Source organism: Chiloscyllium plagiosum, unplaced genomic scaffold (genome assembly GCF_037043375.1).
Source record: "Chiloscyllium plagiosum isolate Xiang-an unplaced genomic scaffold, Cpla_swu_hap1 HiC_scaffold_20, whole genome shotgun sequence".
Classification (NCBI taxonomy): domain Eukaryota; kingdom Metazoa; phylum Chordata; class Chondrichthyes; order Orectolobiformes; family Hemiscylliidae; genus Chiloscyllium; species Chiloscyllium plagiosum.
In genome coordinates this window covers 66,658,902-66,677,307 of record NW_028270158.1, presented here as the reverse complement: position 1 = coordinate 66,677,307, position 18,406 = coordinate 66,658,902, and the positions used below count along the sequence as shown (strand labels likewise).

Below are 18,406 nucleotides of genomic sequence, written 5' to 3'. Positions count from 1 at the left end.
ATGATAGTGGACATGTATGTGTGGAACTGCAGGACATTGGCATGGTCCTCAGAATATTTCTCCTCTGTTTACCACAGAGAAAGATATAAAGACTTGGGAAGTTAGTGGGCATATCTTGGGGACAGTCTGTATCACAGTAGAGGTGGTGCAGGACATAGTAGAATATACGAAGGTGGATAAATCTCCTGGTCATGACTAGATATATCCAGGAACATTAAGAGGCTAGAGAAGAAATTGCAGGGCCCTAGCTGATATTTTTGCATCATTTTTGGCCACGAGTGAAGTCCTGGAAGATAGTGAATGTTGCCTCCTTGCTCATGATGGACTGCAAATAAAAACCAGGAAACTACACAGACCAGTAAGCCTAACATCTATGGTAGATAAGTTACTTGAGAAGATTCTGAGAGATAAGATATACAAGCATTTGGAAAGAGGGTTTGATTAGGAATAGTCAGCAAGGCTTTGTGCGTGGGAGATCATGCCTCATAAATTTGTTAGAGTTCTTTGATGAAAGGAACAGGAAGGTTAATGAGGGCAGGGCAGTAGATGTAGCCTACATGGATTTCAGTAAGGCCTTTGGCAAGGTTCCACATGGTACACTTCTCTGGAAGGTTAGATTGCACGAAATCCAGGGGGAACTGGCAAATCGGATACACAATTGGCTTGATGGTAGGAAGCAGAGAGAAATAGTGGAAGGATGCTCATCAGACTGGAGGACTGTGACCAATGGAGTGCTTCATGGATCGGTGCTGGGCCATTGCTGTCTGTTACCAACATCAAATGATTTGGATGAGAATGTACAAGGCATGATTAGTAAATGCGCAAATTACACTAAAATAGGCAGTATCATTGATAGTGAGGAAGGTTGCCAGAAATTGCAGCAAGACCTTGATCAGCTATGGAAGTAGGCTGAGAAATAGGAAATGGAGTTTAATCTAGATAAGAGTGAGGTCTTGCATCTTGGAACATCAAATCAAGGTAGGAGTTTCATGGTGAATGGTAGGGCCTTAAGGATTGTAGTGAAGCAGAGGGACCTTGGAGTTCAGGTCAAGGTTCTCTGAAAGTGAAGTCACAGTTAGACAGGGCAGTGAAAGAGGCTTATAGTACACTGGCCTCCATCTGTCAGGGCATTGAGTATAGAGGTTGGGAAGTTATGTTGCGAATATACAGGACATTGGAGAACATAGAACATAGAACATAGAACAATACAGCACAGAACAGGCCCTTCGGCCCACGATGTTGTGCCGAACTTCTAACCTAGATTAAGTACCCATCCATGTACCTATCCAAATGCCGCTTAAAGGTCGCCAATGATTCCGACTCTACCACTCCCACGGGCAGCGCATTCCATGCCCCCACCACTCTCTGGGTAAAGAACCCACCCCTGACATCTCCCCTATACCTTCCACCCTTCACCTTAAATTTATGCCCCCTTGTAACACTCTGTTGTACCCGGGGAAAAAGTTTCTGACTGTCTACTCTATCTATTCCTCTGATCATCTTATAAACCTCTATCAAGTCACCCCTCATCCTTCGCCGTTCCAACGAGAAAAGGCCGAGAACTCTCAACCTATCCTCGTACGACTTCCTCTCCATTCCAGGCAACATCCTGGTAAATCTTCTCTGCACCCTCTCCAAAGCTTCCACATCTTTCCTAAAGTGAGGCGACCAGAACTGCACACAGTACTCCAACTGTGGCCTAACCAAAGTCCTGTACAGCTGCAACATCACTTCACGACTCTTGAATTCAATCCCTCTGCTAATGAACGATAATACTCCATAGGCCTTCTTACAAACTCTATCCACCTGAGTGGCAACCTTCAAAGATCTATGTACATAGACCCCAAGATCCCTCTGTTCCTCCACCTGACTAAGAACCCTACCATTAACCCTGTATTCCGCATTCTTATTTGTTCTTCCAAAATGGACAACCTCACACTTGGCAGGGTTGAACTCCATCTGCCACTCCTCAGCCCAGCTCTGCATCATATCTAAGTCCCTCTGCAGCCGACAACAGCCCTCCTCACTGTCCACAACTCCACCTATCTTCGTATCATCTGCAAATTTACTGACCCACCCTTCGACTCCCTCATCTAAGTCATTAATAAAAATTACAAACAGCAGAGGACCCAGAACTGATCCCTGCGGAACTCCACTTGTAACTGGGCTCCAGGCTGAATATTTACCATCTACCACCACTCTCTGCCTTCGACCGGTTAGCCAGTTTTCTATCCAATTGGCCAAATTTCCCTCTATCCCATGCCTCCTGACTTTCCGCATAAGCCTACCATGGGGAACCTTATCAAATGCCTTACTAAAATCCATGTACACTACATCCACTGCTCTACCCTCATCCACATGCTTGGTCACCTCCTCAAAGAATTCAATAAGACTTGTAAGGCAAGACCTACCCTTCACAAATCCGTGCTGGCTGTCCCTAATCAAGCAGTGTCTTTCCAGATACTCATAAATCCTATCCCTCAGTACCCTTTCCATTACTTTGCCTACCACAGAAGTAAGACTAACAGGCCTGTAATTCCCGGGGTTATCCCTATTCCCTTTTTTGAACAGGGGCACAACATTCGCTACTCTCCAGTCCCCTGGTACCACCCCCGTTGCCAGTGAAGACGAGAAGACAGTGCCAACGGTACTGCAATTTCCTCTCTTGCTTCCCACATAATCCTAGGATATATCCCGTCAGGCCCGGGGGACTTGTCTATCCTCAAGTTGTTCAAAATGTCCAACACATCTTCCTTCCTAACAGGTATCTCTTCTAGCTTACCAGTCCATTTCACACTCTCCTCTTCTACAATACGGTCCCTCTCGTTCGTAAATACTGAAGAGAAGTACTTGTTCAAGACCTCTCCTATCTCTTCCGACTCAATACACAGTCTCCCACTACTGTCCTTGATCGGACCTACCCTCGTTCTCGTCATTCTCAGGTTTCTCACATACGCATAAAATGCCTTGGGGTTATCCTTGATCCTATCCGCCAACGATTTTTCATGCCCTCTCTTAGCTCTCCTAATCCCTTTCTTCAGGTCCCTTCTGGCTATCCTGTATCCCTCCACTGCTCTGTCTGAATCCTGTTTCCTCAACCTTATGTAAGCCTCCTTCTTCCTCTTTACCAGACATTCAACCTCTCTCGTCAACCAAGGCTCCCTCACACGACCATTTCTTTCCTGCCTGATAGGTACATACATATCATGGACACGTCGTATCTGCTCTTTGAAAAAGTTCCACATTTCCACCACATCCTTCCCTGACAGCCTATGCTCCCAACGTATGCTCCTCAAATCCTGCCTTACAGCATCGTAATTTCCCTTCCCCCAATTATAAAATCTACCTTGTTGTGCGCACCTATCTCTCTCCAAGAGAAGCCGCACTTGTTGTAGCGTGCTCAGATTTGGTCACCTTGCTATAGGAAGGATGTTATTAAAAGAGTGCAGAAGAAATTTACAAGGATGTGGCCTGGACTCAGTTATAGAGAAACGTCTGAGTTATAGAGAAAGGTTTGACAAACTAGAACTTTCTTTAGAGCACAGGAGATTGAGGGGGTACCTTATTGAGGTGTATAAGGTCATGAGAGGCATGGATAGCATGAATGCACTCTCACTTTTTCCCAGGGTTGAGGAATCAAGAGCTAGAGGGAGAGGGCATCAGTTTAAGGTCAGAGGGAAAAGAATAAAAGGGAACCTGGAGGGACAAATTTCTTTTTTTAAAAAACACAGAGGGTGATACACATACGGAAAAAGCTGCAGGAACAGTGGTTGAGGCAGTCCATTAACAAAATTTAAAATGCATTTGGAGAAATACATGGATAAAGAAAAGCTTGGAAGAATATGGGCCAAGTGCAGGCCAATGGAGTTTGCGTGGATGGGCATTTTGATTGGTATGGACAAGTTTGGACCGAAGGGCCTGTCTCCATGACTAATTTAAACTCTCCAGCCCAGGAAACATCCTGATAAATCTCCTGGGCACTCTCTCCAGTGCTATTGCACCCCTCCCAACCTTAGATTCTAGAACTGCACACCATGATCTAGCTGTGGCCAAACCAATATTTTTCACCGTTTCAGCATAAGCCCACTGCTCTTAAACTCTGTGCCTCGGAACTAATAAGAGCAAGTCTACCATTACCTTCCGAACCACATGTACATGCCTGTCCTCAAACCTAAAGGGATGTTTAAACATGCACACAAAGGTCAGACACCTCAGTCATGCCAAGGGTCCCACTGTTCATCATGCATTCCCTTTCCTGATTTGTCCCATCCAAGTGCACCACCTCTGATTTATACAAATTGAATTCCATCTGCCACTGAACATAACGTTTGGAGTCCAGTGATCCTCTTTCTGAGATATTTTGTTTCCTCTCCACAGACACTGTCAGGCTTGTAGAATTTCTCCAACAACTTCTAGTTGTGTGTGTTTCAAGTGTCCAGTAAGCATAGTTCTTTCTTTTATTCAAATAAATTTTGGAGCTGGCTTCCATCACAGGATACGTCTTTTTAAAAAGAATATTTCTAGCATATTGCAGGTCCTCTTTTGTTTGCCACTTATACAAAAGATTTGTATAAAAGGCATAGTTAGTAAGTTTGCGGATGATACTAAAATGGATGGCATTGCTAAGATTACAAACAGATCTTGATCAAATGAGTCAATGGCTGAAAACAGCAGATGGAGAAAATGCAATCTGGATAAATGCAAGCTTTTTACTTTGGTACAACAGGATTATACATTTATTGGTAGGGCCTTGGGAAATGTTTAGAATAGGAGGACCTAGGGGCTCATGTACGTAATTCCTTGAAGTTTGCAATCATATATTTGCTGGGTGGCTAAAACAGTGTTTATCATGCTTGACTTCATTGCTCAGGCTTTTGAGCGTAGGAGTTTGGAAGTCAGGTTGAGGTTGTACAGGACATTGAGACCTGTTCTGCAGTACTACGTTCAGGTGTGGACCATTCAGCACAGCCACTTTGGCGCGAGCGATTCAGTGCGACCCATTTCGGCATGAGCGGTTCGGTGCAGCTCTTATTTATTCCTTCTCAGGCTTAGTTACAAGCATTAATGAAAGCAATTAAAAAAAAATGTTTATTCTCTTTAGTAAAAATGTTAAAAAGAAAATAAAAAGAAAGAAATAAGGCAAATACACAATTGTTGATGGCATTTTAACGGGTTTTATTTTATTTTAATAATTTGTATATTAATGTTTTATTTTAATATATTTTAATAATTTTAATATTAGTTTAATAACTACTACTGAATAACTACAAAAACAGTTCTATGCCAAATGGGTCTGCACCGAAATATATTTTATTTTAGTAATTTTAATAATAATAGTAGTTTCATAACTACTACAGAATAACTACAAAACAGTTCTGCGCCGAAATGGTCGCGCCAAATCGCTCGTGGCAAAGTGGCTGCGCCGAATGGCCCTACTCCGACTACGTCCAGTTCTGGTCACCCAGTTATAGGAAGGATACTATTAAGCTCGAGAGGGCTCAGAAGAGATTTACCAGAATGTTACTGGATCTGGAAAGTTTGAGTCGTAAAGAAAGGTTGGGACTTTTCTCATTGGAGCATAGGAGGTGGAGAGGTGTCCTGATACAAGTTTATAAAATCATGAGGGGTATAGATAGGGGTAATGGTAGGTGTCTTTTCCATAGAAGGGGCACATATTTAAAAGAGAGAGAAGAGAGATTTAAAAAAAAAAGATACGAGGGGCAAACGTTTTACACAGAAGTGTGCGTGTGTGTGGAATGAACTTCCTGAGGAAGTGGTGGGATGCGAGTACAATTACAACATTTAAAAGACATTTAAGTACATGAATTGGAAAGGTTTGGGAGGGTTACGGGCCAGAAGTTTAGTTTGGGATTATGTTCGGCATGGACTGGTTGCACTGAAGGGTCTGTTTCTATGGTGTTTGACTATGAAGATGAATACAATTAAGCAAAGTTTTACAACAATTCAGAGATATAACAAAAATGTTTCATTTTCTAATTCAGGATAGTACGAGTACCATTTATTACTGAAAAGTAAAGTAGGCCACATTCTGAAAGCTCGAATATAGTAATCAATATTACACTTTATAATAAGGTTTGCTACATCCCAGATCTGCTAACTGAAGAATCAAGTATTAAAAACATTCTTTTGCAAATTGATCTCTACTGAATAAAATACAACATGTAGAGCCAAATAAGTCTGCATAACTGATATCATTAGAAAACCAATTTCTCGAATGGGAGTCAGATAACCTACCTGGAGGTGTCTTACACAAAGCTTACAGCTGAACATCTCATGCTGCTTTCTCATGTGATGTTCTAGGTCTTCAAAAGTATTAAATGGTCTTGACTCAGAACATACAGGGCAGTCATGTTGCAGAAGCTTCCTAATGAAAATTTTGGAAATTTCAAGATTATTAAAAAGCCTGAAAGGGAGTTTGTAACTTAGTTTTATTCTGTTTCTTGAAATGTATACTTACGTTCAGCATTCTGAAGAACTAAATAATAGTAAGGCATAACCACAATTTTAGAATTTACTCCACAAAACACTCAAATCCTGCAAGCCTACTTACTTTGACTAAACTTTTCATCATAAATCCTAACACCAACTTGTAAGTTTCAGTGTCAAATTCAGATCTATAGTGCAGGGTCTTAGTTTATTCAAGGCAATGCCTAAGTTGTGAGCAGAGGAGTTGATGGTCTATTGGTATTGGATTACTGATCCTGGTAATATCCTGGGAACCTGATGAAGAAGCAGCGCTCTGAAAGCTTGTGATTTCAAATAAACCTATTGGACTATAGTCTGGTGACATGTGACTTCTGACTGTCTACCTCAGTCCAACACCAGGACCTACACACCTTCAATAAAAAATGATGGGGTTCCCTTGTCTTTACTTTCCACTCTGCCAGTCCCACATTCATAGAATCATTGTCCCAATCTATCCAATGTTTCTTCATAGCTCAGACCCTCTATCCTCGCATCCTGACAAATCTTCTCTGCACATCTTTAGTACAAGCACATCACCACCAGAACTGCATGCAATACTCCAGTTGTGGCCTAACCAGCAATTTATGTAGTCCCAGCATATTCTCCTTGCCATTGTATTCCATGCCTTGGGTAACAAAGTGAAGTATCTCATATATCTTCTTAGCCATCTTACCTACCTGCCCTGTTACCTTCAAAAGGTCTGTAGATCAGCACAAGGTCCCTGTGGTGTTCAGTACTTTCCAGTGTGCTAACATTCATAAATGTAATCCCTTGCTTCATTAGTCTTCCAAAGTGCACTACCTCACCCTTTTCCAAGTTGAATTCATTCTGTCACTCTGCGGCCAAGTTGGCCAGTTTATCGATATCATCCTGCAGTTCACTGCCAGAGGGCACAGGTTCAAGGTGAGAGGGGTAAAGATTTAAAAAGGGACCTAAGGGGCAACATTTTCATACAGAGGTACGTGTATGGAACAACCTTCCAGAGGAAGTGGTGGAGGTTGGTACAATTACAACATTTAAAAGGCATCAGGATGGATATTTGAATACAAAGAGCTTACAGGGATACAGGCCAAATGTCAGCAAGTGGGACTAGATTAACTCAGGATATCTAGTTGGCATGGATGAATTGGATGAAAGGGTCTACTTCCATGCTGTACAGCTATATGACTCAATCTACTGGTATTTTTCTGTTTTTACTGTAGATTTCTAGCATCCACCATATTTTATTTTTACTTTGTTTTAGGACTTGCATAGATTTACTGTTTGACAAAAATATGTTAAATATATTAAATTACTTAGCATTAAGATACATCATCACATTGCGATCAAGAATACAAAGATGCAATTGCGAATAGAGGGAGGTAGTTTTTTCATTTACAATGTTCCAAAAGCCTGTAAACGCAATTTACTTTCCACTTAAACCTTATACAGGTAGTGTTTATCAACCTTTTAAATGAAGATTCATAGAATTTCAAGGTGTTAATTCAATAAGCTAAATAGTATAACTAATCAAAATCATTTTAAGCCGTGAAAAAAAGTTTAGATATTGAGTTATCCATTCTATAATCACCAAAAACAGAGTTTAGGATTTTAAAGTTGCTTCCTTATCAGAAACATGAACGGGAGTATATCGTACAATTGCCTTTACAGTGGAAGTAAGCATATTTACAAACTAATTCTCAAAATATGTAATATGTCAGAATGGGAACAAAGCTTCTCTGACAGCTTGCAAACTTGTATTCAGAGGGCCTGGGACCTTAGCCACAAATAATAGAAACTTGAATTGTCACAAGATGACAAATAGTAGGTTAATCTTTACGTAAAGGGGAAGGTGACTGAGGGTGCTGGCAATCTGAAACTGGCAATGAACGCTGGATAAACTCAGTAGATCTGGGAGCATCAGCGAAGAGAGAAAGAGTTAACCTTTAGAGTCCGATATGACTTCAAAACTGAGGAAGCTCTACACCAGACTCAAACATGAATTGTTTTTCTCTCTCCATAAATACTGCCAGAACTGCATTGGTTTGTTTAAAGAGAGTTGGATTTTGGTGCAATTACATGGCTTTAGCCAGACCTCAGAGTCAGAGATGTACAGCACGGAAACAGACCCTTCTGTCCAATTTGTCCATGCCGACCAGATATCCCAACTGAATCTAGTCTCACTTGCCAGCACCCAGTCCACATCCGTTCAAACCGTTCCTATTCCTATACCTATCCAGATACCTTTTAAACATTGCAATCGTACTAGCCTCCACCACTTCCTCAGGCAACTCACTACAAATACCACCTTCTGCATGAAAAAAGTTGCCCTTGAGATCCCTTATCTTTTTCCCCTCTCACCTAAACCTTTGTCCTCTAGTTCTGGACTCGCCCACCCTAGGAAAAAAACTATTTATCCTATCCATGCTTCTCATGATTTTATAAACCTCTATAAAAGGTCACCCCTCAGCCTCTGACATTCCAGGGAAGCCAGCCCCAGCCTATTCAACCTCTTCCTTTAGCTCAAATCCTCCAATCCTGGTAACATCTTCTAAATCTTTTCTGAACCCTTTCATCTAGAACACTAGAGTCATAGAATCATACAGCATGGAAATAGATCCTTTAGTCTAACTAGTCCACACTGGTCATTTTCCCAAAGTACACTAATTCCACTTGCTTGCGTTTGGCCTATATCCCTCAACACCTTTCCAATTCATGTACTTCCAAATGTCTTTTAAATGTTTTAACTATACCTGCATCCACCACTTCCTCTGACAGTTTCTTCCACACATGCAAAGTCAACCCCCTCACCACCACTCCCCACTCCCACTCCCTCCACCCAGAATGCTTACACTCAAACGAAAACTGTCCGAGCCTATTCAACCCATCTTTACAACTTAAAGCCTCCACTCCCAGCAGCAAACTGGTAAATCTTCTGAGCTCAATTCTGATCTCATTCCTATAAGGAGGATTTTGTGAAACCTGAAAGGGTACAAGGATGTTGCCAAGGTTGGTGGATTTGAGCTATAGGGATAGGCTGGGGTGTTTCCCCTGGAGCAATAGAGACGAAGGGGTGACCTTATAGAGATTTATAAAATCATGCAGGACATGGATAAGAAACAGAAAAGGTATTTTCCTTGGGCTAGGACAGTCCAGAACAAGAGCACCCAGGTTTAGGGTGAGAGGGGAAAAGATTAAAAAGGGAACTAAGAGGCAAATATTTCATGCAGAGGATGGTGCATGAATGGAATGAGCTGCCAGAGGACGTGGTGGAGGCTGGTACAATTACAACATTTAAAAGGCATCTGGATGGGTATATGAATAGGAAGGGTTTAGAGGGCCAAGTGCTGGCAAATGGGACTAGATTAGGTTAGGATATCTGGTTAGCATGGATGAGTTGGACCAAGGGGTCTGTTTCCATGCTGTACATCTCTATGACTCCATGAGCCCTCTCCAATTTAATAACATCCTTCCTATAAGAGGGTGACCAAAGAAGCACACACTACTCCGGAAGAGGGCTCACAAATATCCTGTACAACCTCAACATAATGTCCCAATTCCTATACTCTAAGGCCTGAGCAATGAAGGCAAGCAAGCTAAACGCATTCTTAACCACTGTCTACCTGTGACACAAATTTCAAAGAATACTGTACCAGGACCATGAATTGTCTCTGTTCTGAGTTTATCGTTCTTTCAACAGAAAGAAGCTAATGCAGGAGTTTAGATTAAATCTTTAAAAAGATACAAAGTACTTCCCTTGATTCACAATCACATCTTTTATCCTTACCTAAGACAGCCTCAGAGGAAGTGCAATGATTCTTTAGATTGATCCTAAGCTTAAGGGTTATCCTATGAGTTACCTTAGTCGTCAATCTTAATTGAAGGATACCACACTATCTGGATTTTAAAAGAATCAAGCGATTGAAACAAATAGATGTGTAGAAGGGAAAGATCAGCACAATGAAGAAGGACATTCAACAACAAAAATTCAGAGGACGCTACAGTGCAGCTTACAAAATAGCATGGAGTTGTGCCGAAGGGCCTGTTTCTATGCAAAACTCTCACTGTTTGTCATTATTATTCCACTGAATAGTTGGATTAAATAAGTTAGTATTTGCCCAAAAATGCATAGGGCACACTTTTCTATTCCTGGCTACACAAGAGTTATCTGCACATAGGGATAGAAACCAAACAGGATTGAGATCAGTCAGATAACCAGCACAATTCCATCAATTTTATTAGACATGAAAATTCCTCATGTATAGCTCCCGCCTCACCCACTCAATTTTCATCTGTACATGATCCAGCACGCCCAGGGAGAAAACCTTCAAGTGTCTGAATGAGCTAAAATTCCACATTTGTTTATTTTCTTTTAAATACTCACTCTCAAAGTGGATGTCACTGGCAAGCTTTAATGCCCAGAGGACAGTTCAGATTCAACCATATGGGTCTGAACTCAAGATGGCAGTTTCCTTTCCTGAAGGATATTAGTGAATCAGATGGGTTTTCCTAACAATCTCAATGATTTCATGGTCATGAGACACCAGGTTTATATTGTACTCCAATTCCACAATTTGATTTGGCAGATTTGAACCTAGGTACCCAGAACATTACCTGGACATCTGGAATAAAAGTCTAGCAATAAAAGCATAGGAAAACTAGTAAAAAAAACATTTCTCTATGTACAATGTGTTAATAATATCACTATTTTAAAATATAAACATCAAATACCTAAAATGGGCATGAATCCTCCCATCAGCAATATATATATCAAATTTTTTTTCATGATGGAACTGATGTGTTACTATTGTTGAAAACGGAACAACTTTTTTCATAAATACAACCTGTATGGAACAAAAGGAAAAGTATTCAAGCAATGAGCAAAATTTATATTGAATAGCTAACACAACAGCAAAGGTTTGCAATAAAAATAATGGTGAATTTAACAGTATTCATTTTGACAATAAACTGGATGACAATTTTTGACAATTAAAATGTTTTCCTTGTTGTCTTACTTCAAAAACTACTACGCAGGCATCCCGTTGAGTCAGTACTGTATTCAGGTGAATGAAAGGATGCAAGGTTAGGATAATGCCAACCACACCAAAAAACATAGGTCCATTCAGGCCTAAGTGATTTTAAGCAGAACAATTTCTCTGGCATTGAAAGATAACTTCTACAATTTCATTCCTTCACATAGTAATTATTTTAAAATTTCCATCTCCATTCTTACCCACTCTAAAATTACTTCCAGCATATGGTTTGTCATGAAATGGCAAATTTTAAGATACACTTTCTAATTCAGCATGCATTGCTCAACAAGGATTATTTTATCAGATTGATGAAAATATATTGTTACGTTTCCTATTCACAAAAGCCCCAGTTCCAGAAGGTGCTGCAATGTTTTGGATTTCTAAGCATTGTCAATTCCACAGAAAGCAAGTGCTTGTACTTTTCTCAAGGAGTCACCAAACCCAAAACGTTGACTCTGCTTTCTCTCCACAGATGCTGTCAGATGTGAATTTCTTCAACACAGTGTCGGATTTTGACGCTAGTAGTTTATTCATCACTAATTCCAGCATTTGGACTATGACATGACTACAAAAATCCAAAGTTCAAGACTAATTCACACAGTCGCCATTAAATCTTTGAGGACAACTTTGAGCATTGTACTGATTTACAGACAACAGAAGAAATTCAAAGCAGCCAAAGGAAACACTAGATTAGAGTTGTTTGACTAATTTCTAACAAAGAGCCCCACCCTTCCCGATAGATGATCGTTTCCAACAACCTGCGAAATCAAACAACTTCTCGGATTCCCATCGCCAGGAGTGGAAACGGCATATTACAAATGCTATCCCATTCCGATGAGGAGAATTCTAAAACCAAGTACCAACAGCCCCAGGCGGAGGTTCACAGTCACAGTGCATCTCACACACTTCCACCGAGAGGAACCAAATGACCGATGGCCCACAGCCAGTCCTCCCACCCCCAAAGACAGACTACCCAACACCCACATCCCGTTCTCTAGCCACCTTTTCCCTCTTATCTCCCGGCTCTCATACTCCTTTCCCCACAAAGTCCATGAAAAGCCGCTGTGTCCTTGCGGTAACATAAACGCCTCATTAACTGACTGGTCCGTCGGCCGAAGTGACCAGAGCCCCGGTTATGAACCTTTCCTGCACAGCCAGAGCCCAGTCCGTGCCCGCTCGGATACCGCCACCACCACCGCCACAGCCACAGCCTCACCTTGTCGAGTTCGAGCCGACACACAGCGCAGTACCTCTGGCCACACAAGGCCCGCATCTTGGTGGAGCAGCGGTAACACACTGGGTGGTCACACTTGCCCACGGCGAAGATCTCCAGCTCCTGGCAGCACAGCACGCAGGTCTTGTCAGCCCCCGTTGGGCCCGACTCCCGGGCGCTGCTGCCGGAGGCCATGCCAGTGGCACCCGTCCCCGCCGCTGAACCTGAACTGAGCCCTTCCCCCAACACAAAAACCGGCCCGCCGTGACGTCACATCGACATCCGCCGGAAAGCGCTCCGCGCGGCCCAGCCTGTGACGTCATAAGCACATAGGGGCGGGGGAACGGATCAAATTTAAGAAAACATCCGGTGGAGGGAGAGAAATGTCAAGGAACGATACTTGTCGGGGTTGGGGTTGGGGTAGCGGGAAGTTAGGGAGTAAGGGGTCGTGGCTAGACGAGAGGGAGAGGAAGTGGGTTTAGGGGAAGAAAAGTGATGAAGATTGATGGGTAGGACAGGTCATGAGGACCGTGCTGAGCTGGAAGGTTGGAACTGGAGTAAGGTGGGGGGAGGGGAAATGAGGAAACTGTTCAAGTACACATTGATGCCATGGGGCTGAAGGGTCCTGAGGCAGAAGATGAGGCATTCTTCCTCCAGGCATCGGGTAGTGAGGGAGTGGCAATGGAGGAGATCTAGGACCTACATGTCCTTGGCAGAGTGCGAGGGGGAGTTGAAATGTTCAGCGACGGGGCATTGGGTTCTTTGGTGGATGTGCAGGTGAAACTTTGATGGATGTGAGGGGGAGGTATGGGCACAGATTTTGTAATTTTTCCTGCGGTGGCAGGGGAAGGTGCCAGGAGGGAAGGGTGAGTTGTTTGGGGGTGTGGACCTGACCAGGTAGCCGCAGAGGGAACGGTCTTTGCAGATAGGGGTGGGGAGGGAAATATATCCCTGGTGGTGGGTGTTTTAAAAAATTCTCAAGGTCAGGTTCGTAGGAGAGTAGTCTGACACAGAACAAACGACCAAGAGGCGAGTCTGCTAGAATATGAGCATTTTATTCCCCGCAGCGTCGCCACAACCAGGTCTCATACTTACAACGGGTCTGGCTTATACTCACTCTACATGTTACCGGAACTGGGAGCCGTCAGTTCTCGTAGAGCGGTTGCCAACAACCCACGCTCGGCGGTTAAACGTAACCCCGGAGCAGACTCCCGGGTCTGGCTTATACTCACTCTACATGTTACCGGAACTGGGAGCCGTCAGTTCTCGTAGAGCGGTTGCCAACAACCCACGCTCGGCGGTTAAACGTAACCCCGGAGCAGACTCCCGGGTCTGGCTTATACTCACTCTACATGTTACCGGAACTGGGAGCCGTCAGTTCTCGTAGAGCGGTTGCCAACAACCCACGCTCGGCGGTTAAACGTAACCCCGGAGCAGACTCACCGAACTGGAGACTTTTCCAGCTGATATACTCTTTTCCAGATATAAACATTCATGTGAACAGCAGAGCAAGGCTAAAAAACACATTCCATTCTGGTTACATACAGATAAGAAGATTCACACGGGGAGGTGTGTAATAAGATTCACACGGGACTAAGCAACACCTCCATTCCGGTTAGATTCACACATGTATTGGGACATAATTTTTAACCGTTTCACCACATTCCACTGCTTGGCCCAATACATGTGTTACATTATGCTTAATTCAGTTCAATTCGTTTCAGTTAATTTCAGTTCAGTCAATTCAGTGTAGTTCAATTCAGCTCAGTTCAGGTCTGTTCAGTTCAATTCAATTGTGTTCAATTCAGTTCCGTCCATTTCAATTCAATTTAGCTCAGTTCCATTTTGTTCCGTTCAATTTGATTCACTTCAGTTCAATTCAGTTCAGTTCCACTCAGTTCAGTTCAGTTCAATCCCATTCAATTCTGTTAACTCCGCTTCAGCTTTTTGGACATGCCCACATCCTCCGCTGTACCCCAGGCAAGGGGTTCTTCGGCAGGACTGGGATCCTCTCAAGGGTGGACAGCAGCGACCCTGGGGTTCCTCCGGTCGCCCCCCACCATTTCTCAAACATACTGCCACGTCATGCCACGGTCCATGCCATCCCGGGACGGTCGGGACCTCCACAGTTTGTTCTTCTGGTTTCTTAGTCTTTTTCCAAAACATTGTTCTGTATCAAAATCTCTCCTCAATTGCGATTGACCCTGCTCGCAGCGCCAAAATGTTTTAAAAAATTCTCAAGGTCAGGTTCGTAGGAGAGTAGTCTGACACAGAACAAACGACCAAGAGGCGAGTCTGCTAGAATATGAGCATTTTATTCCCCGCAGCGTCGCCACAACCAGGTCTCATACTTACAACGGGTCTGGCTTATACTCACTCTACATGTTACCGGAACTGGGAGCCGTCAGTTCTCGTAGAGCGGTTGCCAACAACCCACGCTCGGCGGTTAAACGTAACCCCGGAGCAGACTCACCGAACTGGAGACTTTTCCAGCTGATATACTCTTTTCCAGATATAAACATTCATGTGAACAGCAGAGCAAGGCTAAAAAACACATTCCATTCTGGTTACATACAGATAAGAAGATTCACACGGGGAGGTGTGTAATAAGATTCACACGGGACTAAGCAACACCTCCATTCCGGTTAGATTCACACATGTATTGGGACATAATTTTTAACCGTTTCACCACAGTGGGGTCCGTTTGTAAGTGGCAGAAATGTCGGCGATCATGCGATTTATGCAGAGGTTGGTGGGGTGGAAGGTGAGGACCGGAACGGGGGGCGGCAAGCAGTGGTGGTCTGTCCTTGTTGTGGTTACTCAGGCACAAATTCAGATTCAATTTGATTCACATTTGAATTGAAAATCATTCATGTTCAGAATGATTCAAAATCTCCACCTGTTCAAGGCGAACTGTTGACATTATATCGGTCGCCTCAATTTCTCTAACCCCCCCTTAATCATTCCAACCTATGTCCCTGTGAAATGGCTGCACTCCATGCTCTCAGAGGTAAAAACAAGGACTGCAGATGCTGGAAACCTGAGTTTGGATTAGAGTGGTGCTGGAAAAGCACAGCAGGTCAGGCCACATCCAAGGAGCAGGAAAATCGACATTTTGGGCAAAAGCCCTTCATCGGCCCTCCATACTCTCAGATCCAACCCTGACTTTGTAATTAAGCCTGCTGACAAGGGTGGTACTGCTGTTTGGTGAACTGACCTCCACATTGAAGAAGCTGAGCACCAGCTCTGAAATACCTTCTTCTATCTCCCCGGGCCATGACCCCATCATGGAACATTAAGCAATGGTCTACAATGGTCACTTTTATGAACTGGTGATCCCTACCCACCCTCCCCCCACCCCCTCAGCATGGGCCCCAATTATGCCTGTTTTTTTGAAGGGTACGTGGAACAATCCTTTTTCCAGTCCTACTCTGACCCCAGGCAGAATTGGGGCCCATGCAGGTACCATGGCCACCTCTCTGACCTGAAGGAAGACTGGGTGACCGCTTCGCAGAACACCTACATTCAGTCCACAAAAAAGCTCTCGTGAAGTTCAGCGCAAGTTGGAAGAACATTACCAAATTTTCCACTCGGGAACTCAATATCAATTTCAACAATTATGGGTCTTGAGACATTTTTTCCCATGTCCTTACCCCAGCCCCAACACACCTTGTTATCATATGGCTTTGCTATCATTACCAATTGTTAGCTACTAATAATCCCCATTAGCAGGCATTCATTCACCTCGGCTGGTCATAATCCATTCCTTTATCTGTCCATCTCTTAGGGTTCTATTTCCACCCTTCATTTACTCCTTATCCCCACCCAAAGCCCCATCTTCTGCAGTGAAACAACTTTGTCCTTCAGTTCTGAAGAAGGGTCAACGGACCCGAAACATTAACTCTGATTTCTGTCCAAAGATGCTGCCAGAATTTTCCCACAATTTCTGTTTTCCTTTGTTTCTGATTTCCAGCATCCACAGTTATTTCATTCTTTTTTCAAAATGTGATTTTGACTGATTCAGGTTTATGCACCGAATGAATCTGATTCAGTTGGAGATTACCTCAAGCTCCCATTCAAAATGATTGAATAGATTGATAGATTTAGATTCCTATCCAGAATGAATTTGACTCAGATTGAAATTAGGTGTCCATTCAGAAGATTTCAAATTGAAATAGAATCACATTCAGAATTATTGAGGTTGAGATTGATTCAAATTTGCTTTTCAAAAAAACTCAGGTGCAGAGCTTCTGTGAGAATGATTTGGAAATAGATTGTGGTCAATATAAATATACATTCAGAATGACGCAGATTCTGTTTGATTTGGATTCATATTCAGAATAATTCCGATTTATTCAGATTTGCATTCAGGATCATTTACATATATATGAGATTAATTGTATTTCACATTCAGAATCATTCAGATTTGTATTCAAAATAATTGAGATTAGTTTGTTTTCATTTGAATGTCAGGTAGTAGAACTCTTTTTGTTTCCCTGGGTAGAAATATCAGTTACTAAGGGATATAGGATCAAGGCAATAGGGAGTAAGTTTAAAGAAGACGTGCAAGACAAGTTTTTATACAGAGGGTAGTAAGTGCGTGGAATGTGCCGCCAGAGGAGCTGGGGAAGCCGAATACAATAGAGGCTTTTTGACAGATATATACATAAGTAGAGAGTAGAGGAATGTGGACCGCATAGTGGCAAAAGATCTTTAGTTTCGAAAGACATCATGTTTTAGCACAGTCTTGGTAGGCCAAGGGCCTGTTCTTGTGCTGTAATGTTCTTTGTACACATTTGGAATGAGTCAGATTCAAAAAGGTAGAGATTCAGATTAATTCAAAATCATATACATAATGATGTTCACTGAGATTGAGTCAGATTCACATTGGTTCAGATTCTGATTAAGATTGATCCAGATTCAAAGTGATTTAGATTTAATTTTGATTTGTTCTGATTCGCATTCAGAATTATTGTTGTTCAGACTGATTCAAATTCATTCAATATGTTAAAATTCAGATTGAGATTGTTTCAGGTTTGCATTTAAAATGATTTGGTTTCAAATCGAGATTGATTTATATGCATATTCTGACTGATTCAACTTTATTGGACTAATCTGGAAAGTGTGTAGGAAAGATTTACAAGGCCAAAGGGTTGAGTTATAATGACAGGATTTGAACCCAGATGTCAAGAAGATTCTCTCGGTCTTTGGATTAATAGCCCTTGGGAATGCCACTAGGCCATCACACTTCTGCTGTTTGATTTGAGTCTGTATGGGGCCTCATCTGCAGTGTTCTTTCTTTGTATGAAGGTTTCCATCATGGCTTCGTCCATAATTTGTCTTCATTATCTGAACCACAACATTAAAATTCTTCATATCTCCTTTGCTGTCTACGAGTAACTATTCAGTTCTGTCGGCCCAATGATAACACCTTTAACTACTCATTGGCATTCCATCAGTAGATTTTTCTATCTTTAGAGAATATTGAAGTTATATTTTAAAAAAAATTAGAACTGTAGTGTTTGAATATTTGAATGTTTGTTGTCTGATTTGCTCAGTCTCCTCAAATGGGGACAATTTCTCTTCCTTTGACCTCTGCCAGACTCATTGTCCCATCCTTTTGATCTTTGCCTCAGCTAAAAAAACAGCAGCCACAGTTTTTATTTCCTCAAAAGATCTACATAACTCCAGACAA

General features: G+C 42.4%; 1 protein-coding gene across 1 annotated transcript in view; it reads right to left on the bottom strand.

The window, feature by feature from the left end:
* The window catches only part of znf598 (zinc finger protein 598), a 70,076-nt gene extending 57,140 nt beyond the window's left edge, over window positions 1-12,936 (bottom strand). Inside the window, exons 1-3 of the mRNA XM_043711100.2 lie at window positions 12,715-12,936; window positions 11,197-11,309; window positions 6,256-6,385 (exon numbers count right to left, since the gene is read on the bottom strand). Of these exons, the coding sequence (XP_043567035.1) occupies window positions 6,256-6,385; window positions 11,197-11,309; window positions 12,715-12,906 (435 nt within the window). The 5' untranslated portion in view covers window positions 12,907-12,936. The remainder of the gene's footprint in view (window positions 1-6,255; window positions 6,386-11,196; window positions 11,310-12,714) is intronic.
* Window positions 12,937-18,406: the final 5,470 nt, after the last annotated feature.